Raw genomic sequence first — 23,077 nt, forward strand, 5'->3', positions numbered from 1 at the left:
GAATCCCCTCTTTTCTCCTCTACCTGGTATTCTGTTACTTTCGACAGAAACCCAAATCTTCACACTCGCGCCTGAAACCTCCAAAAGTGTATATCTCAGGAGTACATTCGGTGCATCTAACTGGGCCACATTAAATGGTCAAACCCACATTCCAGCTCCGCAACGTGGAATGAGTCTATCTACCTACCTTATCCTTGAACCCGCTCTGTTGCCTTGTATCTGCATCACTCGGCATCTTCCACGTCTCCCCTCATGTCTGTCGCCCTTGCCTGACACTTGCTGATTCCTAGCCGCGTCAAAATAGATGCACAGTCATCGTATCTTATGTTTATCCCCATCTTATTATTCGCTGGCCCCTGATTTCTGACCTTGATTGCTTGGTGTGTTGGGGTTTGGGATCATCGGCTGTTGTTGGCTACACCCGCTGGCCAACATTGCTTGGACCGTTACGCCTGCGTGTCTGATCCCTTGCAGCCTCTTCGTTTCGTGGCGCGTCCGGCCATTTTCCTCTTCGCTTTCTCTGAGCATATTGCTTTGTTCGCTTGGCGACAAAAGCAAAAAACAAAGGGAAAAAAAAAAAAAAAAAAAAAAGGAAAGGCAAATAAAGGGCAAACTAATCAGCCAGTTATCTCCTTCACACCTGTCAGGCCTAGACGCTTCCACTGATACTGACCCTTCTCTCGCGCCTCTCTTCGCTATGTGGCCTCCGTTTATCGCCTTACCTGCTACCTCCATCTGAATCATCCAGTGACATGTCCTTGGAAATCATCGCTCACAGTGAAGCTGTCGACCCACGGTGACAATATCGCTTCAGCGCGTCGTGGCAATTTGCGGTGAATTCGAGGTTCAAGATGCCTGGCGTTGAAACCACTGGGGCCTCTGTGGATCCCCCCGAGTCGGCTCTCGAACGGCCGCTCTTCAGATCTTGCAAGTCCCTGCCTCGGAGAGCAGAATTGTCCTCGGATCCTGATCTCGCGCATTCAGCCTCCGCAAACAATGGCGGCCATACTTCCGGAGCAGTCCCGATCGCAACTGCCCCGGCTCTTCCTTTGACTCCACCCAGCGCGGGCCACGAGGGAGCATCGTCAAATGACGCGTCAGGCATGCAAAAGACCGCCTCTTCGCATTCTGTCAACTATATCCATGGTGCGATGACGCCGACCAAACCGTCCCAACCCCCCACTCCAGAGACAACGCCGCCTCGCATAACTTCATCGACATATCGACCAAGTCTCAGTCAGTTTGGGCACACATCCGCGTCCTCTAGAGCCGAGTCTTTTCAGACCGCCCGCGAGATGATTTCGGATGGCGAAACAGTGACCCCGCGTCGTTCGACCCAGTCATTGCACCATCAGAAAAAGCGCAGATCCTATAAGCAGAAATCATCTCAGGACGAGAGTCCACATGGCTCCAGTGATGCCAGTTTTGAAGATGATAGGGCTACTTCAGTCCACTCCGACGAGACGCTGAGGCCCACCAGAGTCGAATCGTACGATGGTTGCCACGATGAACGAGCGCCATCCTGTGATAGTCCAAGAAACCGAACAGAGAAATCCCCCGACAGATCTGCCTTGGATGGGAACGATGAGGACCTCCCTCCACTACGTGGACGGAAGCTGCGTGACCGGGTCAAAGATGCCCAAATCAGCATGGCAAGCCCTTCACTTGAACATTTTCGTGAGGAGATAGGGTGGCCGCCCGCTGAAGAGGAATTCCGGCGATATTCCGGCGTGTCGACATCCTCGACAATCGAAGCTATGATCATTGACGCTCCGCAACCGGCCAACCGAACACTGCGACATACGGAAAAGAGGCAGTCTCTACGCTCCGCCAGCTCGCCCGTGACGAAGTCGGCACGTACATCGCTTGATTCCAATCCAGACTCCCAGCACCGCCTAATCCATAAAGATGCTCGGATCACAGAACAAGTTCGCAAGAGCATTGCTTCCGAAATCTCTGTTCCAGCCCGTGCCCCAGCGGGCGGCCCTCCTCGCAATATTGAGGTTGTCCCTGTAGTCGTGATTCCCGAGCGACGTTCTTCTCTTCGTTCTTCTCAATCTGTCAGCAGGAATCCATCCAAGGCTGGCTCCCGGCGATCCAGTCAGCGACCCGATTCTGCACGGAAGAGTAGACCGCCATCTCTCGATCTTACCCGTCAGAAGAAGCGGACATTTTCCGACTCAATCGCTACTGCTACTCCAGCGTCAGATCCCAGAGGTCGCAACATTGGTCAACCGGTGATTCCTCCTCGCAGTTCGTCGTTGTCGGCGTCCACAAGTAGAGACAGCTCACGGCGGCCGTCCTTGGCCACCGAGAGCCTTCAAAACCAGGACATTCTCAAGAATCGTGAGATGGATAAGGTTCCTATTGAACTGCCTGAACCAAAGCTCGACAATCAGACCTTGAGTGCCGGTCGCTGGGGCGTCACGGATGCTCCGAAGACACAGTCCATCTGGATCGGCATCGAAGACATGACTCACCTACGCCCACCTTCCATTCTCTTCACGCCAGCCTCAGTCGCATCATCGTCCCCGGGGTTGATTGAAATCAAGGAGGCGAGGACGGTTACTTTCTTTCCTCACAATAATGAATCCCTCCTACTTGTTGACCAGCCTGTGCGAGCTGCACTCGATCCCCCCGCGCCTCAGCCGGATGATTGTCAACGACGGAGGGATTCACGAACCCCTGAGAACCATCTGCCCCAGGATTCGAGCCATGTCGATTCACCTTTGAGGAACCCTCGCCCACCACCGAAACCTCCGGTCCCTAACGTCATGCCGCCGACTCCTGAAGATGAGGCCGACCGGCAGCTGAGGGTGTCGGATGATAGGGACGAGTCAAACGGGAATAATCCACGGCGGTTTGGCTCACTCCGACGCAGGGTGGTTCGCCCTCGATCGGATTCATTTGATCGTTTCGTCCGATCGCTGTCCATAACCTCAGCGAAAAATCGCAAAGCTGGCAGAGATATCGACAGCCGGCTTCATCCATTCTGGCGCCCTCGTCGGTTCTGGGACGACTCGCCTGAGTCGGAAGAACCTCCTCAGCAAGCCGCCCATATGGAGTCCGATCACATCATAAGCAACTCGTTGGGAATGCCTCAGCCACGGGTTGTGTTCGACGGGCCTTCCCTCGCTCGTCGCAGCCCATTGCAGGGCACGAACCCCCGCTGCCATCCGAAAAGGAGCAGTGCTCTGGTGGGCGCCACCATGTTTAGCCCCGCAGCGCTTCGCTCCCAGACCTCTCTCCATCAGCGTCGCATGCTCTCCTTGTCGTGGTGGAGGCTGCGCCTTCGACTGGGCCCCGTGCGCAACCTCCGCAGACGCCTGAGGCGTTCGGTTCAGCAGCGAGAAGAAGCAAAGCGCGAGGCACGAAGAGAAAAGCTGAAGCAGAAAATCGGCGAAGCTGTGCTGGTGGGCTCTAGCATGCAGGCTCGCGACCTTCTTCACCGCCCCTGAACGCTATGTTATGAATGGCCACGATTTCATTTCTCAGATAGATTCCTATGGGATGCACTCTTATGATATGAATGATGTCCATGATTTGCTTGTTTGCATACTTTTTCCATCCCTTTATGCTGCTGCAGTGTTTTGACCACTTTGCATGACATTTACGACTTACGATATGACGACGAGAACGAGCCAGCATGAGATTTGTTCAAGGTTTGCGTGCATTTTCTTGCTCTTTGAGTCCATTGATATAGCCATATGTGTACTGGATGTACTACTACTATACGATAACAATATCCATCCAATCTACGACAGCATATCATCTCCTCTGCCTCCCTATTCCCCCCAATCTCCCTCGCACCGCCATTTGCCCAAACTCCGCCTCTCGCTCCCTCCGGCGCCTCCTCTCTTCCTCCCCTTCCTCCCGCTCAATACTTGGATCCCTTGATGCATCCCTCCCCGCGGCCTTTATCCGCTCCCACACGTCGGGATCAAGGAACGGCTGCGGCGGCTGCGACAGATCCATCTCGACGGTAAGCGCTTTTGATCGGTCTGTAGTTTGTGTAGGTGTAGCTATCGAAGACAATAAAGGTTTGATGGTGACGCTGGCGGGATGGACGTTAGGATTCATTGTTCGGGGCATCGGGCTGGGTTTCGTGAGGGGTCGTTTGGAGGCGATGAGGAGGGAAGAAGCGGGGCGGTGGGATTGGTAGGCGGGTGTCCCTGTCCCTGCCCTTGTTGTTGTTTTGTTTTCGGCGTTGTGTTGAGACATTGTCTACCTCGGTACCTCTATAAATTGTAATCGATCAATCTGTATTGATGTGTTGATTGATACCCCGGGCTACGACGTGATCAACGGAGATGAATGCAGCAGATGACATAATCAGTCAGGTGTCTATTATCTCATCATTGGTGGATAGGATACTGATAAGCAAGTAACGCGACTCATATCCGTGGCAGTCATTAAGCGCAGTGCATCAAGCATGAAAAGTATGGCATAGCTAGACATAGAAGACATAAAAACCATAAGAAGCTATATAAAGCCATAGAAGAACCCAACTCCTTTGCGCCGGACCAAAATGAGAGCGCGTCAACGTGGTATATGTATGATACAACTCGACATGTTCGCGTGGAGATAACTGATGAATACGGCGCGGTCACGTACTTCAGGCGATAGTTTGTGGCTCCATCCCTGACATTGCGGAGTAGGAGTATGGGAGGTCGACGAGGCCGTCCAGGAGCCAGTTCAAAGGATCAAAGACCTCGTAGTTGGGCTCGAGGAATCCGCTGGGGAGATTGGCTACTCCACTGGCGGGCGGAACTCCCAGACTGCCTTGTGCGAGCATGGGAGCAGGCGCGAGACTTGGGTCAGCCGGGAGGCCGGGAGTGGAGGACGAGGTGCGCCCTGCGGGCGCTGCGGTTGACGATGCTGAAGATTCCGCGTTCGAGTCGGGGTTTGTCGGATTTTTGAGGTAGGCTGGAAAAAGAAAAGAGCGTTAGTTCGGGGTTCATACTATTTCAAAGACGGCCAAGCAAACCTTCGATATTACGGCCTTTGGTCTGTGCGTCTTCTCGCCATCGCCAGACAGAATCAAACAAAAGCGACATGCTCATGCGGCAGCGGACCTTGAGCATCAAGGTATCATCCACCTCGGCACTAGTAGCGGATGGTTTCTGTTGCTGGGTACCGCCCATTCGCCACATTTGGGCCAAGACTTCCGCCAACCGTTCGGGGAGGTCGTTGCTGGACACCGATACACCCCGAATCGCCCAGATGGTTCGGTTGAAAAGACTCTTGGTGTAGTCCATATCCATATGCGCTGCAAAGAAACTCTTGCAGAGCTTGAGAAGTGTGCAGGCTCCAGCAACCATCATCTGGTACACGTAGTAGGGCGTATAGGATAGGACTGGGCCAACCTCCGTCTCCAGAGTCATAGCTGCCTCGAGGAACGACGTGGTTGCGACGTAGAGAGACAGAAGACGTTCTCGATAGTCTTTGGCTCTAGGATCGTCAAAGAATGCTGACAGGTGAAGATGGAGATTGGCAGCACGCAGAAAGAGGTCGGTTATCGCTGATCCACATTAGTGACGTTTCACATGTCGGCACAGGCTGGGAGCGCTTACCGTCAGTCCTCGACTTGACTTGGTCCTCGAGTTCATCAAAATCCCGCGACAGAAAAGTTATCAGCGTAGATCTCTCTTGGTCACTGCATAGGCCAACAGGGTCCCGCCGGTTGGTGTAGAGCGTCTTCGTGACCTTGTCGCAGAAGATTTCGATATCGAGTCTGCGTCTAATATCCTCGGGCAACTTGAAATTCGGATCCACCGACCCGCTCGCTGATAGCGTCCAGTCGTACAGAGTAGATGGCGGCTGACCATATCCCGTTGCAACACTAGAGGCCGTCAGCGCCGAGGTCAATGAAAGTAGAAAGATACAAGCATACCGCTGTGCGACAACATTACAGATGGCCCACGTCCTCACCTTGTCCCTGAGCTCCTCCTCGATGAGTTCTACTCGGAACTTGCTAAAGTCCTGGGTATGAGACGGTCGGTGCAAGCCAAGCTGCATGGCAACTTGCATCATCATACCGCATAACATAAAGGTAGGATCCGTCGAGGTACTGCTGGTAGGGAACGGCCACGAGCAGAGCAGACACAGCGCCTTCACAACGTGGTAGCTCTGGGGTATATCCGCCAACGTACTCCATACCAGTCGCGTGACTGGGCCAGCCAGCGAGTTGAGCAGATGGGTATCTGTCTGGTACCGCCGAGCTCCAACGCTGATGATAGTCCAGAACAGTAATGGCGATACGCTGTAGTAGTCATCTGGCGAACGTTGTCGGTCAAGGAACGGAAGAAAGGGATGATAGAACATGAAAAACCTGTTATGGTAAATAATGATGCAAGAAACTCACTGTTGTGGCAAGCGGGACTTACAGGTCAAATAGCTCGGTCACTTTCTCCGGCGCAACCACCACATCTTCAATTCGCTTGAACAGATTCCCATTCCTCATGTAGTTCGAGCCATCAAAGCCGGAGCGCAAGTCAAGTAGAGATGCAACAGCCTCGTGAGAGCCCATATATTGATCGGATGATATGGCGGAAGGTGTGTGATATACACCCGCAGGGCTGACATGACTCGACTCTTGTTTCGGAGTGACATGTGCGGAGTGAAGAGAAGGCGCATGTTGCTGAGGGGTCATGGCAGCAGGGTTGGCTTGCACGTTGGCAATCTGCTTTCGTAACTCGATAATCTCCCGTTCCATCTCGGCATTCCGACTCCTCTTTCCAACGCGTTTGAAGTTGGACTCGATCTTGCACTCGAGCTTCAAGCGACGGCATCGTGAACAGTCTGTCCATGGGTCTTGAACCACATCACATCGAAGCTATCGAATTAAATCTCCTGGTCAGCATGGACTCCTTGAGGATTGAACAGCGCCAGCGACGGCAAGCGACAACCTCACCTTTTGTTGTCGACATTCGTTGCACGCTCGCTTCACAGGCTGCCTCTTCTTCTCCTCCCGCTGATCATTGTCCTCGATATCATCGACACTGCCAGGGGAGCTTTCCAGCCCCGCCATGGCGACGGTGCGCTTTTTGACTTGTCCCAAACCATCGGGACCGACAGCGGGAGAAGCAGACGAATGGCCGGTACCTCCCATTACGGGGCCGGTAGCAGCAGAAGCATTATTAGTATTCCGTGCACTCGGCTCCAGAGTGTCTCCTTGCGCACCCCCGCCTCCGATTCCGCTCGACGATCCTCCGATTGACGCCAGGCTGGGAGCGTTGACGATTACTGGACACGCGGCGGCCGATAAAGCTTGGGCGTGGAAAAAATACTTCCCCGGACTGTCTGTCACGCGCAAGAAATTTTTGACCAGGAAGAAGGATCCAGCGCCAGGAATAAATGCAAGAAAAGATCGATATAAACAAGGCTTTTCCTGAAGAAGATAATTTCAATCACAAAATCCAACAACCTAGCCAGTTGACTCTCGTGCGACTCGACAGACCCCTCAGCAGTGGATGAGTAACAAGCGGGGGAGAGACGAGAGACTGTCCGATCTCGCACCCGCTCACGTGTTGATCCCACGTGACTAGGCCTATCTACTGAGTACTGCAGAACCATTGGGTATCTACCTTATGGGTGTAGGATGCTCATAACATCGAATTAATTGTATGAGCAATGCATCTTTGGTGTCTTCTGTGCCTATCGGTATAGGTCATGTGAAGCCTGTCATAGCCATTATGTGAAGGGTATGATTAGAGACTCCACTGGGAGTTCAATGGCTGCCTGAAGGCGCTAAGGCATCTAGATACACAGAGGAGAGGGTCAAGGAGCTACATATACATACATCATTCAGGCCTATCCAATTAGCATGAAAGCTCTCGGCATCTGCCACGTATCTACACTGTTCTTAGTGGTTAGTGAGGTTAATTGCTATGCGGAGACCCCAATGTATCGGCTTCCAGAAACCTTCCACGGACCACAGTGTCAGACTCCTCACCGGTGCCAATGGTTCAGCGCGCGGCTTAGCCCGACTAAGCCTCCGAAGGCTGATTGATCACCATCCAATAATGGTTTCTTGTTTGGACCCTTGATATAGGTCCAGCATATGATTGAACTAATCCGAGGGGGCTGTGTCTCGCCAACTCGTTGCCCCAGACACCCCGCGCCCTGCGCTGCCGTTGCCCGGTACCACGAGGTACTTCATTAGGCTGGCCAAGATAACAGGAGCTGTCTGATACCGAGAGCTTCACACCTTGGAGCGGATCGACGTACCGGTTTGCAGTCCTATCACCGGATCAGGTATTGCATCATCTCTATCGTTTCTGAACTGAGGTTCTTGATGGCTTAGCCTTAGTGATGATGTTATTGACCTGGACCTGAAATTTGATGAAGTAGTCCCGACTAACATATAAGAGCTCACTTCACTCCCTGCAAAGGATATCTCATGATATCTCTTTCTCAGCAAGCTTGATATACGTGCTCATGAATGCATACACCCGTCAATATGACTATCACTCAAGAGCTCGTTAAAGATAAGGCTGCAGAGGATTCTGATCGACCGTCTTCCGAGCAACCACCCGGATATGACCAGATTGACGAGCAAATACCAACAATCCCGCCGCTGAATCTGTCATACAATGCCGGCCCCCTTGTGTCAACAACCGTCACCAGGGACCAGTGTGTCGCTCATCTCAAATTCATCGCGGCACTAGCGGACCTGCGTGATAGTGTGGCCGGGAACGATGGCCTCTTTGGCCTCCATGATCCACCACAGACCGAGTTCCCTGATCACGTCGATGAGGTTCGGGCTCGCATGAGAGAAAAGAGATGGGCTGTCTATACGGCTAGAGCAGTTGATCGTTACACGAAGTGGTGGGGGACGTGCGTCCCCAGCAACAGGCCAGGCGCTCGCCTCAAGGACCTGGAGGATGAGAGCTATGATCACATTACCCAGGGCAACCATCTGCTATCATGGTCCAAGGATTCGCTGCCCCCTTTAGGTGAGTGATCGATAGATAATTCTTCCATATACCTATTTTCCGTTAGATACAGTGGCATCGAGTAGTACTAACAGGAGCAGATGTCCTCATGGTATGGCATGCGCATATGCTGAATCCCAGAGCCTTCCTGGAGGACTGCATTCGGTCCGGGAAGATGAGCTTCTGGGCAAGCGGCTTCCCCTGGGAAACGATCAATGATTGTATCGATAACCGAACCCTAGAGTATGACGCGGGGGATCGCGCGAGGGTCAGTTTCAGCGGCCTGACACGCTTTGCATGGGACAACCTGCACGACCAACTGAAGAAGTTAATCGAGTGTCCCGCTTGTGAGAATACAGTATCGGTGCCTTGGACTCGAGGCAGAATCTCCCTCCCGATTCAGACGGCGTTTGACAAGTTCGACGGCTATGCAGACAAGAACTTCAATGTGAAATGCTTGAAGTGCGGCTCGACAATCGACCACGAGCTGCTGAGAGTCCGAAAATTCAGAAGGGATGTCGTGGATTGGCTGAGAGAGAAGGTACCAATGCCAGGGACACTGTACAATTTGCGTGGAGTCCCGGAATCGATCAATAAAAGTCGAACTCGTCAACACTCGACGTTCCCCAACCGATTTATCGAAGCACTGGGCAATGACCTCCTTGACTACACCGACGCCCGGCAAGCACGCTGTATGACTGTCAGCCAGCTGCGTGACCAGCTCGAAAGCAAGCTCAAGGATTGGCAAATCATGCGGCTGGCAAACAACGGGAAGCCTCTGAGGGAAGATGGAGTAGCCTTTCGTCGCATGATGTCCCATTACTGGAATAATACCGGGCCCTTTGCTCTAGATCTGGTCGGGGCAGTTATCCGACAGGGGACATTCGTCGAGAAGATGGATCACATCGACTGGCTCCACTCGCCCACTGTGATGGCAACCATGGACCGCCTGATACGCAAATACCATGTGTTCTTCCACATCATGGCGTCAAATCCGCGACGCATGGCCGTCCCCACCCTCGACGTGGACCTCGCCTGGCACACGCATCAGCTTGCCCCGCAGCGATACTTCGAGTACTCCGTCTGCCACACGAACTTGCAGACCAGGATAGCCACCTTCATCGACCACGACGACAAAGTCGATGAGAATCGGCTTTCCGATGGCTTCGAATGGACCAGCAAGATATACAGGAAGCTAACCGACGGCGAGATCTACAGCGAGTGCACATGCTGGTATTGCGAGGCCATCCGTGCGCCCGACCTCCGGGGCGGCCCTTTCGTTTCCTCCACAGCGGCCAAAGCCCGCGAAGCCGCTGCCAATCTCCACAACAGACAGGACATCTCGTCTGACCCAGAAAAGAACCCGCACATCTCCGCTCACAATGCCGTCCGAGCCGACACCAGGGACAAGCTGCTAGGCATCGACCGTCGAAGGGTACAGGCCCTGAAACTCCGTCACAATTACGAGAAGGCGCGCCGACGTGCCGAGAAGAGAAATCGCAAACTCGGCAAAACTGACGATCCCAAGAGACGTTCCTCGTCATCTGCAGCAGACGCCAGTATGTACGCCACTCCCATGGTCTGGGGTTTCCCGGTGTTTGTGCCCTACTACGGGCCTTACATGTGCGACCCGTGCGTGAACCCTGATGCTTATGCATCGAACCCGACCTGTATGAGCACCATTGCAGGAGACCATGGGAACTGTTGTGCAGGCACATGTGGGGGTGGTGTCGCGGCTGGAGGCTGCTGTGGCCTGGGAGGGTCATGCAGTGGAGGAGGTGGATGTGGTGGTGGTGGAGGGGGAGGAGGAGGGTGTGGAGGGGGAGGAGGAGGCGGGGGAGGATGTGGAGGCGGTAGCTGAGACTAGGCTTATATCCCATGCGCGTCTTTGATTTTGAGATTCCAGATGATAATGACTTCCTAATTTCTTATAACATGCTCGTTCAATGCCTGTGGCGTTGCTCCAATTGTCTACAGCCAAATTTATAACACTGAGTGAGTTGCCAAAATGCAGGATAGCATTCCGTAACGAAAGTCGAGACTCGGTCTCATGGGTATCCAAATATCGAGCGTGAAATCAGAGTTCCGAAGCGCTGTCCCAAGAAGCATGCATATATGTATATCGGGTCGAGTATATCCAGAAAACAGTCCAAAACAGTGGTATGGATACTTCAATAAATGCTTCAAGCAGACAGAATATGAAAGATGAAAAATGGAAACCAAGACTAGCCTACATCAAAACACATCTAGATCGCCTTTTGCTCCTTTCGTAGATCGTTTGTTCGTTCCACTCCTCTATACGTCTTCGCCACAGCTCATTCGCTGATGTGGACGACAGTGTAGGATCTGTGGATACTCGGCGATTAAGAGGTTGGATTCCTGTTGATGGCAACCGGATGTCATGAGATTGTGAGCGTCGAGTTGCCGATCTATGGACACCATGTAGTCGGCTGATATTTGGCACGGTTGTTGAATCAATGAATTCAGAACCTGAAACCTGCAGGTTGGGAGATGAAACCGAAAATGGATAATGATTCATTCCCTGGGGTATGGCAAGAGCTGCAGATGCATCGAATTGCCAGTCGTGATGTAAAAAGGGCTGGTCGATCACAGGTTGCGCTTGCAAGGGGGCCGGCGTAGGGCTTATTGGAAGGGGTGAATGGGTTGGAGTGCGAGTACCATCTACTCCTGCTGATGGCTCCTCGACATTGGTAGGTGAACGCGGACGCGCTTCTGGGAATTCAATTTGACGTGAACGGCTGGCAGAACGACCTCTCCTTCGAAAAATGTCGTCTGGTCGTGAACTTTGATGACGGGTTTCGGAATCCCTCCTTCTCCGGGCCCATAGGGAGCCGGCGACGGTGTTCAGCCTCTGCGGGGGAGTTGCAGAAGTTCCTTCCTGGGACACGTTGTCCCAGCGAGTAGTTTGCGATCTCCGGACTGAAGTAGGCGCGACACCAGCTCTCAAAGACGGCTCAGTTCTTGTGGGAAGAAGAGTCCTCCTAAGATACTCTGGAAGTGGAGCGTCAGGCTCACTAGAGTAAGGAGGGGGTGGGGGGACCCAGTTGTCGGCATCGCTTTCGTGAGGGATTTGAAACGCCTCGGGCACCTGCGGTATTTGCCTCGAATTCTGTATCCGGCTCCATCGATCACGGTACAAAGGGTTGTATCGCCCACGACTCGATGATGCAGCCGTAGCAGCGCGACGCAATGTGTCTTGAGAGCGTGGTTGCGTGTTGTCGTAGGGAGAATCGGGTATTGGAGGGGTTTCGTTATCATTTGAGGAGCTGGAGAAGAAGGAACTATGCCTCCGAGGACTGAAGGACAATATATGGTGATTTTCACGATTTATAGATGTGCGAGTCTCTCGAGCAGCAGCTCTTACTTGTTGAGACGCGGCATCACTGCGATGCAGGAGGGTCCGCCTCCTTTCCAACTCCACTTCGGTGTCCAAACTCGAATTCGGCTCGCTCAGTAGTTTTGGTTCCGCTTCCCCGATCTCAATACTAACCTCGGTGATTTGTCCGTTGGTTGTAGACCGCTCAAAGTCCAAGAGAAGGACTCTTCCACCGTCAACTGGGACATCTTCATCGCCGATCGTAGGCGGACTGACGCCACCAGGAGCCACTGCCACCAATCGACGTTGTCCGACCATAGAGTGTGCGTGCCGGACCCAGCGGGCTGCGGTCATTCCGGGCATGTCGCTCATCTTGTGTCCGCTGACTATTGTTTTGGGCTTGTCGACCGTCCACTCCAACCGGAGTGCATTATTATGCGGCAGACTGCCCAAATTTCTCATCGAACGGTCTTGAGGGGCATTAGGTGCGGCTTGCGTTTCTCCAGTCGAACTAGCAATATCAAGTCGACTTGGTACTCCGTACACCCAAAGGCCGGAATCCTGGAATCCCAACGCAACGAGCTCGCCTTGGCCGTCAGCGGAGGGAAGCATTGTCGGTAATGCCTCCTGTAATGTGTTGGCCGAGATGGGTCCCACAAAATACGTTGTCCCGGAGTTTGCATTGGTGACCCCAAACGCTCTGAAAGCTCGGATCCGGCGGTCATACCCCAGAATCCAGCTGCCCTCGCCCTCTGCATGAAGTGGCAGTAAGCACGCGTGGCTGTAACCAGATATCAGGTCCGGGAAGAGGATCTGGGTCGTCCACATCCGAACTTGGACCTCTCTCGGGGATGATTCGGTGTCTGGGTCAGTGTAGAAGGGCACTGTTATAGTGACCAAGCTGCTACTGGCGCTCTCAGCAGAAGAGCCAATCAGCATGACGCCGTCAGAAGAGAACGAGATTGCGTCGACACCATCGCAGCGGACGGCTCTGCGTTCAGTGGTGAGTGCTCCCTCTCTGATAGCGTACATTTCGATTTTGTCACTGTAGGCGACTGCCAGGACGCCTCCGCTGGGGGAAAGCGCCAAAGCTCGGGGCACTTCTGTCAACTTAAGATCTTGGACCAATGAAGCTTCTTCGTTTGTTAGACTATAGATATTGATTTGGTGATCAGAAGAAACAACTGCAAGGAGGGAACCATCATCGAGAATGGTGGCGTTGAGGGGTCGTCTCCATATTTTGAGCTCATGCTTTACAGCAGCGGAATCAGAAGTTACGTCGAGGACAACAATCCTTGAAGAACTGATGCAAAGGATCATCTGAGCATTGGGCGAGAACGCAAAACGAAAAGCCTCGCCCTGGGGAAAAGCTGTTGAAGAGCTCATGGACGTTGAGATGAGTTTGATCAGAGTTTGACGAGGTCTGAGGAAGACCTCGAACGCATTTCGCCTGATCTCTGATAAGAATCGGCGTTTGAGACATGCCAAGTTCTCCGGGTTAGCTGCACTGGAGATAGACTCTCGCATCATGGAGAATGATGGACATCGAGACAAGTGATACGCATACAGTGCGGCACAGTCCGAGATGCGCCTCCATTTTCGATTGAGCAAGGCAAGACTCGCGAAAGTGTTGGCATCAACAAGGTATAGAATCCTATGTGGACCATTAGCGCAATCTTCCCATCCTGTCGCGGAGTATGCGAATGAACGACAACGACAACGACAACATCGAGAAGGCATTGCGAGCTGAACTTCAGATGACTTACTGCTCAATCACACTGCGAGGTAAAAGACCGAAAGGCGCCGAGTTCTGTTCACGAGCCTCCTTTTCGGATCTCATGCATGGCTGACACTCTTCCTGTACAAGACAGGTGCCCTCTGCCCGCTCGACGCTCGGCATCCGAACATCCTGGTCCATGATAGTTGCATGGAGACATCTACGTCTGGTAGAATAAGACCATGTCTGTAGCCAGATCAATTCAATTCAGCTCCAGACAATTATGAGGATCTGCTTTTCTCCAAGAAGCGAGTAGACTAGTGGTATAGCAGAAAATCCAGAGTGACATTTGACGTGTTTTAGGGGAAGATGCAAGGATAAAGGCGCCAGTGCGGGCACCAAGCGGTGCTTGTGGCTGTGTTTGCACGCCAACGGTGATCTATTACTTAGCTACCTCGAGCGCGTCTGACAGGTGTTTCAGAAGCGCGCAGAGTCAGAAGAATTGGGGATAAGACATCGTATGTGACGATGTTATACTCCACCAGGTGGATAGGTGTCATTTGAAGATGGTAGAAAGATGAAGACGATGAAGATCGGACCCTGGCGATCGAACTCGCCTGCTCAATACTCTTAACTGTCTAGACTAGGTAATCACTTTAGTGTCTCCGTTTAAAAAGTAACAATAACTGATAAAAATAGCAGAGGCACGTGGTTCCTCACTGCTGAGTCAGCATCCCGGTAAGAAAGGGAAAAATAGGCCAAAAAAAAAAGAGGAGAATGAAAGAGCCGACAAGAAGAAGAAAGGAAAAGCGCAAAAGCAAAACAGACGACAGGAGAGAACTAAAACTCAAAAAAGAGGAGAAAAACTAGTCAGAGTCGATCAATCGCGGTCGGCATTTTTGCAGCCACTTCCCCCGCATATCAGTCTCATTCGTCAAGCTCGGCAGATACACTGGTGGATATCGGACTTACCTCTTGCTTTTCACTACTACTTGGCCCGGAAGTGTGAGGATTCGGCAGTTTCCGATACCAGTTTTGCCTCATCTACCCCATAGTCCAGGTCATGACAGACTACAGACGGCTCTGCAATTGTCAGTAGCAGTCAAGTACATATTTCTTGGCTTCGCATTTTTGCTTCACCCTCGATGTCGTCGGCATAGGCGTCTTTGCGCTAGTTGCTGTGCCGGTGATTGGCTCAGACTCCTCGGGAATTTTCTACTATTATTACCTTCAGGATATCGGAGTACGACCTTCGAGCTCCTGAGAGCTATTACTTTACGACTATCTTACCATTCGCGACTACTAGGTAGTCTAGTTCCTTGTGGTATTTGCTTCCGAGCGAGTATCCATCATCAAGCTTTCGCAGCCGTACCGTCTCGCCATTCCACTCCGTCGGCGTTTCAAACGCCAGCCGTGGAGGACCCTGTGGGACCCTCAATTGGTGCGCTTCACAGTTGGTGGCATATAGTCCCTGTCTTGCGTTGCTCTGATATTTCTTTGGTGACTCAACATGCCTCCTGCGACTACCCAGAATAGCTCAACGCAGAAACATGCTTCCCCCAGTTTCAACGCCGGGGCCAGACCATACAGATCGCACAAAGTCAGGGCTTGCGATCTCTGCAGAAAGCGCAAATCCCGATGCACTGTAGATATTCCAGGCCAATCATGCCTGCTCTGTCGGGTTCAAGGTGCCGACTGTCATTATCAGGAGGAACCCCTTCCGGACGCTTCCATCTCCAATGGCTCTGATTCTAAACGATGGTCTGTCGACCAGGTCAGTGAGAGTTTGAGTACGGGACAGAAACGCAAGCGTACTCCCGATACTACTATCTCCTCTCCTAATCCATCTCGAAGGCGTGAGAGTTTCAGTCGGCCGCGTGCCTATTCTGATAGTCGCGGAACCGACCGTAGACGCAATGGAACAGAAGACCCCCACAATGAATCTGTCTTCATTGTCGGACCCGTCGTGGCCGATGATGCGCAGGTGATCGAGAAATTCATGCCCCCGGAAGAGCGATCCAGCAAGTCTGTGGAGCCAAAGAGTCATCCGTACAACGTCTACTCGAGTGATCCGCGCAAACCGATCCTCTACACCACCGTCTCCAGGCGGAGACAGGGTATGCGCGTCGGTGTTCCCCCCGGTGAAAACCAAAAGGAAATCCTTGAACAGATCCTTGGCCCTTTCAAGCATGATCTAGTCAGGCTGTATGTTTCCCTTCTGTCATGTATCATGGTGGCCAATCAACTAACATATATCACCAGTTTTCTGGACAGGTTCAACATAGCTTTCCCGATATTTGATGGAGAAAGCTTCTGGGAAGCATATATATCGGAGTCACCAGGCGAACCACCGGCGTCGCTTCTGTGTCAAGTATACTCCATGTCATTAGTCTACTGGAAGCACACGCCTAAGCTCGCATGCCATCCGAAACCCGATGTTCGATATGCCGTGAACATGACGGTAGCAGCCCTCCACGAGGAGTTCTCTGCACCTGGCCTATCAACAATCAGCGCTGCTCTCATAGATCTGACCGGACGCCCGATCTTTTCGATGACGGGTAACGCCATCAGTTGCGGCCGACTTGTCGCATTAGCTCATTGCTTGGGCCTCAACCGGGATCCTAGCAACTGGAAGCTGTCTCCCCAGGAGAAGAACAATCGTATTCGTTTATGGTGGGGCGTTGTCATCCATGACCGTTGGTAAGCTCTTGCCTGTCCACCCTTTAATCGACGTAGATACTAACCTCCATCAAGGGGAAGCTTTGGACATGGTGTCCCTCCTCAAATCGCCAAGAATCAGTACGACGTTCCTCTCCCCACCATCGACGTGTTAGTGCCACCAACGCACCGGACTACAGAACGAGTGAGGGCAGCCCACTGTCACATCTGCCTTTGCCGTTTGACGGAGATTCTGGGGGAGTTGCTGCCGCTTGTTTACGGTCTGCAGCATAGCTTACCACGCGAGACGACTAAAAAGCTGCGACAGATTCGAACGGACCTAGACATGTGGGAAGACTCTCTTCCTGACTGGCTTAGAACACCGGTGCACCATAGCTCAGAGTCTCGAGTGTCAGGAATCAGTAGCCTGCAGTTATCCTTCCTAGCTGTTAAGATGCTGGTGAGCAGAGTTGAGCTCAAGGTACGTCGTTGTGAACTGCATATGTCCTTGCTCCAGGCGTTGTGCTCTAATACGCCCTATGCAGGAAGTGAATAATGCCGAGACGGACAACCCAGAAGCCCGTCGGTACTTCCAGACCGAGTGTCGAAAATCAGCAGAGGAGATTGTGCGATTTATCTCGTCTCTGCGCAAGCAAAACTTTCAAGAATTCTGGCTACCATGTATGTCCACCTTAGTGACATTTTCCCTCCCAGCCAGGTTTTGTCATCGTTTTATCTAACCTTCCATTAGACAGCGCATTCCACCTCACATCAACCGCCACCCTCCTCGTCCGCTGCGCCCTAGAAACAACAGACAGCGAAGTAGCCCGCTCCTGCCTCGCAAATGTCGAAACTTTCCGGAGCATCCTGCGCCGCGTCAGAGAAGAAGAAGACTGGGACGTCGCCGACATGTGCCTTGATCACTGCGAACGCATCCTCAACCGCCTCGCCGCCAACGGAGGCACCGCAGACCCGACCCTCAACCCGTCGACCGGTCAATACGACAATCGTATCGTGAATCCAGCTGCCATCTCGCTCCCTGTTTCGCTTCCCGAAACTCAAACCAACAACGATATCGTGGACGATATGATGTCTATCTCGGGGACATTTGGAACCATGGACGGGTTCCCCTTTGACATGACGGGGATTTGGGATGTATCTGTCTTTCAGGATGTCAATCTCACGTAGTACATACATGCATAATGTTATTGGGCTGAAGTGAAAAAGGTGTGGGTGGATTTCTCTCTGTTTTTCTTTCTTTCTTTTTCTTTTCTTTTTTTTTTCTTCTTGAATTATACCCGATTGAAAGAGTTATGTGAGGTTGTTGGGCTTTTATTTAGGCAGCGATACCGGCTGATCAAAAGCATGGAAGGGAACATACCTACTATTTGATCCTTTGCAGAGTTGAGTGAGATTAGATACCTCGGCATTAAAAGAATCTTCCAATTTATACACAACAAGAATCAGCCAATGCGCTATTTTACAAATACCCCCATGATGCTCAGGAGCCCAGAGAACCATCTAGAGATGAACCCCTCACCGAGATGAGGAGGACCACAGATATACATTATAGGATAGAAGAGAAGGAATGGGTTTGCCACAAGTCGTCAAGCATTACAGCCGCAAACATCCCTTTACTGCTTACCAGCACCAAACATGCTGGTGAAGGAACCCTTCATCATCTTCATCTGTTCCTGACGAGCCTTCTCCTCTTCAGCGGCCATTTCCGCGAGCCACTTCTCTCCGTTCTCACGAATCTCCTTCTCAATCATCTCGTAGTTCTTCTGGCCTCGTTCACGGATCTGGTCCCAGAGCATCTTGCCTTGAGCCAGACCCTCAGATGGGCTCTGTTCGCCGTCCAGTGTGCGGGTAGACTTCAGGCCCAGAGCAGATGCCAGGCTGACTACGCCACGCTTGGGCCGTCTCTTTTGCTCTTCCTCCATTTCCTTTTCGAACTTCTCACGCATGATCTTCTCGCGCTTGGCAAATTCAACAGGGATGGAAGTACCCTCGAATGATTTCAATACAGGGCGCACATCTTCGATACCCATACCGGCAATGTATTCAAGGAAGGGAATCAGTGCAACAAGGTTCTTGTCCTTGGGATCACCACGCCACTTGTCAAGAATGATGGCATTCTCCGGCTGCAGGCGCGCATGCTCCTCCTTGGTATCAATCAGGATCACCTTGGACAGATCGCGGTTCAGGTATGACAGGTCCTACGGATATGTTAGTGAGTTCTGTTTAAAGGCTGGGTCTGAGCTAGCCTGGCCTACCTTGATGTATTCACCATCCTTGTACCTGGTAGCTTCTCTGAACAGTGGCCAACGGATGATACGGTAGGGGTCGAGCTTCCGGAGAACCTGATCCGCCATCATACTGGGGACACTAGTGAAGAGAACAAGCTCGTAGTACTGGTTCAGGTAACGGAGGAAGTAGTCGACACCTGGCCGCTTGGCAATGCGCCATCCGTGTTCACGGCTCCACTCACTATGCACAAGAAGATCCTCCAGACTGAGAACAAGCGTGTAAGGTTGGCGGAGATTGGGATCCTCATCAGGGAGCAGCTTCGGGAAAGCGGGGTCCTTGTAGTAGCTGGTGATATCGCTCAAACGGGCCTTCATGCGGCTATACCATGACGAGAAGCTCCAGCCGGATGGTATGTCAGGGTGCGCCTTCGCTTCTTCTTCGGTCTCCCAGTTCCGTCCCAAGTAAGCCACTCCTCCAACGCCGGCTAAGAGGAAAAAGGCGTACATCAAGTTGGCCATACGAGCCCTGCGGCGATCGAGCGAGGAGACGTAGCCATCCTTGGGAATATCGCCTCGGCCATCATCGGTATAATCTTCGGAACGCGAAGGGTCCTCTGTGAGATTCAACGAAGTCTGTCCAGATTTTCTCGTATGACCTTCTAATTCTGCGGCAAGAGTGGACGGGATACCCTGGGTGAGGTCAGGTAGCGGTTGTTGGGATTTAGATTCGGTCTGAGGATGATTCAAGAATTAGATAGAGTCTAGAACACTTCAGAGAATTGAACGCTTACAGCTTCAGAAGCTTCCGGCGCAGCGTTCCCCGCTGGATCCGCCTTTGTATCGAACTCCGTTTGTTCCGCCGAGTATTCTGGTTTGGGGGTAGACGAAGGCTGTTCGGACTGCGAAGGCTTGACGGATTCTGGCAGCTTATAAGGAGCCTTGGGCTTAGTGCTCTTTGCGTACCATCGCGATTTCGGGATTGAAACAGCTGATACGCGGATAGTGGAAGTAAGGACGCTGGACCTCGTTAAAGGTAGTACAGCACGGCTAAGCATAATGACGATGAGAGACGGAGCACCTAATAGTATGGGATAAGAGAAGGCAGCGCACTCATGCTCCGCTTGGGAAGAATTTAGATAGAACTAATAAAGACAGACAACTAGGTGATCAGATGGAAAAGTTGTCTGTCCTGATAATTGGCATATGATTAAAAGTTGTCTCGTTCCAGAAGACCTTCAGAAAAGTTGGAAGTGTTCGAATACGGCGGGCGGCAAAATCCACCAACGCAGCCCTTTCCACCGGCCTTAAAATCCGCCATCTTCCGCCAGTTTTCGTTCTTCTTCTCTCCTTCTTTTCTTCTTCAGTTTTGAAAGTTGATTCAACCCAGATTAATTTGACCCAACAAGCTCTCATATCATGCATGCCGGGTTGTATTAGCTGGGGAGACTGAAGATTTTCTTCTATCCCACTCCCAAGAGCCGCAGCAAAGGTTTCCAGTGAAGCTGCAGCCCCGTTCGTGGGATACAAATTTCTCTTTCCTCGCAGGATATATCTGGCCTCTGATGTATACTCCCTTCAGGAGCTTTTGTCCCTTAAGAAGTGACTAATCCTCAGTTAAGTACAAAAATGGCATGAACACAGAATTTGACCTAAGGCCATTCTCCTTCCCTTAAATATCCACAGCGTATTTGTACCTAGCCTCGGACTTCCATTATCTGCCAACATGGATTCCCTCTCAGACGCTTTTGAGAAGGTAAAGATCGAGGGCCCGCCACCGCAACCTGATACAAGTGAGAATCAAGAGGACGAGGACATCCTCGAGGAGGAGTCCATTCCTCCGACGCCCTTTCGCTTCCTCGATCTTCCTTCCGAGATTCGTCTGCGCATATATGACCTTGTGCTATTCACACCTTATCGTTTGAAACCGCGGCGAGCCAACGGAAGTGTAGGCGCCTCAGCAAAGAATCCTCCCATCGCTCCCTTTCGGGTCCGTGTCTCTCTGTTCCTCGTGTGTCGGCGTATCCACGATGAGGCTACGGATTATTTCTACTCTGCGCTGACTTTCCGCCTTTTCCCAATTCAGGATTGGAGCCGCACGCCAACTGTCAGAGCTTTGCCTGCAAGGCACAAGGCGTCCGTGAGGACGATCGAGCTGATTCTGGGCTCCAGTTGGACCTCGCCTCCTCGCGAGTGGGTGGTGAACAATCGGTTGGGGCTAGAAAAGATGAAGCGCGTTCGAACGTTGAAGGTGTTTCTCGAGTGCGACCCATCGCATCCTGTCTTTGAAGGTTTCCGCATATCTCCAGGCTTCTACACCGATTTTGCGGGCAAGATCCTCAAGCAGGTTCTGGAGAGATTGCCTCATGTGGTACAAGTGGAATTTGATGGTTACCCATCTGTCTCCAAAAGCGGAAGCTTAATGAAGCACCTGCTACATGAGGCGAGGGCAGCACAGAAAAAGATCCTCTGGGGACCCGAGCGAGGATGGACAGACTGGGATAGTGAGGATGAACAAAAACCGAATCAAGTCGAATTTGAAGAAGCCGACTGCCAGAATTTAGTCGTGACACCACGTCTGGCTGAGGATTTTCTTGACGCGCATAGGACATTGAACCTTCCACATAGTCAGATCGATACGCTATATGATCACCAATAGTTTGAGGAGAGCCCGTGGCGTTGTGCAGTTCTAAAAGACTGAGTCACTAGCATGGCGTTCGGGGTTGTATAACTACATATTCTTGTTTCAGCGCATTGGCTCAGCCATTCATAGTATATCAAGCATCATTTATCTATTTGTAATTTCATCTCTTTGGTCCATAGAAGTCAAGCATAGAGCTCCAGAACATAGGAAAGAAGGTCGGCTATAATTCCTCATCTTCCTCCGGAGTGTATCTATAGTTCCTCATCCACTTCCATGCCCGTCCCTTCTTGAGCTCCCTTACCGCTGGACAAGCGCGCCACCGAAGCTTCCTTGTCAATCATCTGCCGCGATACCGCAACGATGTTGTCTTCGATCAGTTGCTGGCTCACATCTTCAATGTCTGTAAAGATGGTCAATAACAAGCAAATCAAGGAAAGACAGGTGTAGGACTTACGCTTCTTGGGGTCAACCTTTCCAACATATCGTGTCTTGAGTTGCTCCTTGGTGAGCTCTGTCTCCTCCTTGACCCGCTTCTCGTAACCTTCAGCAAGGCTCACTAGCTGCTTCATCCGCTCCACGTTGTGCTGGCCTTCCTCATGGAAGTCGTTCATTTGCAATGCCTCTGTCCACACGTGCTTGTGCAAGTTCATCAGCATGTTCTCCTCCAGTCCCGTCTTGCGATAGTTGATAGCGATGCTGTAGTAATGTCTGTTCAATCCGTGGATGAGCGCCTGGATTGATGGCTTGTTCAGGTGACCTAAGTTGGATGTTGTTTGCCGGGGCTCCTGGCCCATGACGACGGTCTGAGGCTGGATTAGTCGGAAGGCATCGATGACAACCTTTCCCTTAACGGACTGGATCGGATCAACGACGACAGCGACTGCTCGGGGAGTGAGCTGTTCGAATGACTGCTGAGTGTTGATGTCCACGGACGAAAGCCAGCAGCCAAAACCAGGATGGGAGTGGTACCATCCAACGACTGTTTCAGGCCTGCGTTTCGAAAATCTATCAGCGGCGCAACTTTCAAACTTGTTTCATCCGTTGAGACCTACCGTCCAGTTTGCCGAAGCATCTCCATCATCTTGGTCTGAAAAACGGGGTCCACAGCCTCAACACTGACACCAGTACCGCTCTGGGGCATGGCAAAAACATCAACCACACGAACTGTGTATTCATCGACGAACTCTCCCAGCATCAGGCCCATGACTTCCATAGGCACACCTGCTCGACCATGTCTTAACATCTTCAACAAAGCTAGTGATGAGATGTGTACAGTCTCGGAGTTATCGATCAGATTCGGGGTGTCCTATAAGAAGTATAGTATCAGCCATCATAGTTCTCGGTGGCTTTATCCCATAAATGACCTGCATTCAACTGTTGCAGAAGCCTTTGGAGAAGACCTTGAATAGATGGCCACAAGCAACAGAGATGCAAAGCGTTAATGACGCAAAGGGCCGACTTACACCACCTGGAGCCGCGCTTCCCATACCCATCCCCTGGGCGGCCTGAAGCATCCGATTAAGTCGGTCCATGGTGACT

General features: G+C 51.9%; 9 protein-coding genes across 9 annotated transcripts; 4 read left to right on the forward strand and 5 right to left on the reverse strand.

The window, feature by feature from the left end:
* Positions 1 to 851: 851 nt before the first annotated feature.
* ALT_4516 (uncharacterized protein) lies at positions 852 to 3,458 on the forward strand (the record flags this gene model as incomplete). Its single annotated transcript, XM_089599764.1, has 1 exon — positions 852 to 3,458. The coding sequence occupies one exon, from the start codon at positions 852 to 854 to the stop codon at positions 3,456 to 3,458; it is 2,607 nt and encodes an 868-aa protein (XP_089456102.1).
* A 310-nt stretch (positions 3,459 to 3,768) lies between these two features.
* Positions 3,769 to 4,221, reverse strand: ALT_4517 (uncharacterized protein; the record flags this gene model as incomplete). Its single annotated transcript, XM_033559098.1, has 1 exon — positions 3,769 to 4,221. One exon carries the CDS (start codon positions 4,219 to 4,221, stop codon positions 3,769 to 3,771), a length of 453 nt encoding a protein of 150 aa, XP_033414989.1.
* Positions 4,222 to 4,615: 394 nt separating this feature from the next.
* On the reverse strand, positions 4,616 to 7,111 carry ALT_4518 (putative C6 transcription factor (Leu3); the record flags this gene model as incomplete). The annotated part of the gene is made up of 6 exons (XM_033559097.1): positions 4,616 to 4,926; positions 4,988 to 5,521; positions 5,574 to 5,842; positions 5,894 to 6,331; positions 6,387 to 6,835; positions 6,914 to 7,111. The coding sequence occupies 6 exons, from the start codon at positions 7,109 to 7,111 to the stop codon at positions 4,616 to 4,618; spliced, it is 2,199 nt and encodes a 732-aa protein (XP_033414988.1).
* A 1,350-nt stretch (positions 7,112 to 8,461) lies between these two features.
* Positions 8,462 to 10,828, forward strand: ALT_4519 (uncharacterized protein; the record flags this gene model as incomplete). The annotated part of the gene is made up of 3 exons (XM_033559096.1): positions 8,462 to 8,957; positions 9,038 to 10,572; positions 10,625 to 10,828. 3 exons carry the CDS (start codon positions 8,462 to 8,464, stop codon positions 10,826 to 10,828), a joined length of 2,235 nt encoding a protein of 744 aa, XP_033414987.1.
* An 849-nt stretch (positions 10,829 to 11,677) lies between these two features.
* ALT_4520 (F-box domain protein) lies at positions 11,678 to 14,191 on the reverse strand (the record flags this gene model as incomplete). Its single annotated transcript, XM_089599765.1, has 3 exons — positions 11,678 to 11,876; positions 11,948 to 13,927; positions 14,040 to 14,191. 3 exons carry the CDS (start codon positions 14,189 to 14,191, stop codon positions 11,678 to 11,680), a joined length of 2,331 nt encoding a protein of 776 aa, XP_089456103.1.
* A 1,309-nt stretch (positions 14,192 to 15,500) lies between these two features.
* Positions 15,501 to 17,836, forward strand: ALT_4521 (putative C6 transcription factor; the record flags this gene model as incomplete). The annotated part of the gene is made up of 5 exons (XM_033559094.1): positions 15,501 to 16,195; positions 16,253 to 16,690; positions 16,745 to 17,129; positions 17,194 to 17,329; positions 17,400 to 17,836. The coding sequence occupies 5 exons, from the start codon at positions 15,501 to 15,503 to the stop codon at positions 17,834 to 17,836; spliced, it is 2,091 nt and encodes a 696-aa protein (XP_033414985.1).
* A 446-nt stretch (positions 17,837 to 18,282) lies between these two features.
* ALT_4522 (protein translocase subunit TIM50) lies at positions 18,283 to 19,952 on the reverse strand (the record flags this gene model as incomplete). Its single annotated transcript, XM_033559093.2, has 3 exons — positions 18,283 to 18,867; positions 18,925 to 19,629; positions 19,689 to 19,952. The coding sequence occupies 3 exons, from the start codon at positions 19,950 to 19,952 to the stop codon at positions 18,283 to 18,285; spliced, it is 1,554 nt and encodes a 517-aa protein (XP_033414984.2).
* Positions 19,953 to 20,620: 668 nt separating this feature from the next.
* ALT_4523 (uncharacterized protein) lies at positions 20,621 to 21,553 on the forward strand (the record flags this gene model as incomplete). Its single annotated transcript, XM_033559092.1, has 1 exon — positions 20,621 to 21,553. One exon carries the CDS (start codon positions 20,621 to 20,623, stop codon positions 21,551 to 21,553), a length of 933 nt encoding a protein of 310 aa, XP_033414983.1.
* A 236-nt stretch (positions 21,554 to 21,789) lies between these two features.
* ALT_4524 (proteasome regulatory particle lid subunit RPN11) lies at positions 21,790 to 23,070 on the reverse strand (the record flags this gene model as incomplete). Its single annotated transcript, XM_033559091.1, has 4 exons — positions 21,790 to 21,938; positions 21,993 to 22,528; positions 22,591 to 22,844; positions 23,002 to 23,070. 4 exons carry the CDS (start codon positions 23,068 to 23,070, stop codon positions 21,790 to 21,792), a joined length of 1,008 nt encoding a protein of 335 aa, XP_033414982.1.
* Between the last annotated feature and the right edge of the window lie 7 nt (positions 23,071 to 23,077).

Source organism: Aspergillus lentulus (assembly GCF_001445615.1).
Source record: "Aspergillus lentulus DNA, contig: Alt08, strain: IFM 54703, whole genome shotgun sequence".
NCBI lineage: Eukaryota > Fungi > Ascomycota > Eurotiomycetes > Eurotiales > Aspergillaceae > Aspergillus > Aspergillus lentulus.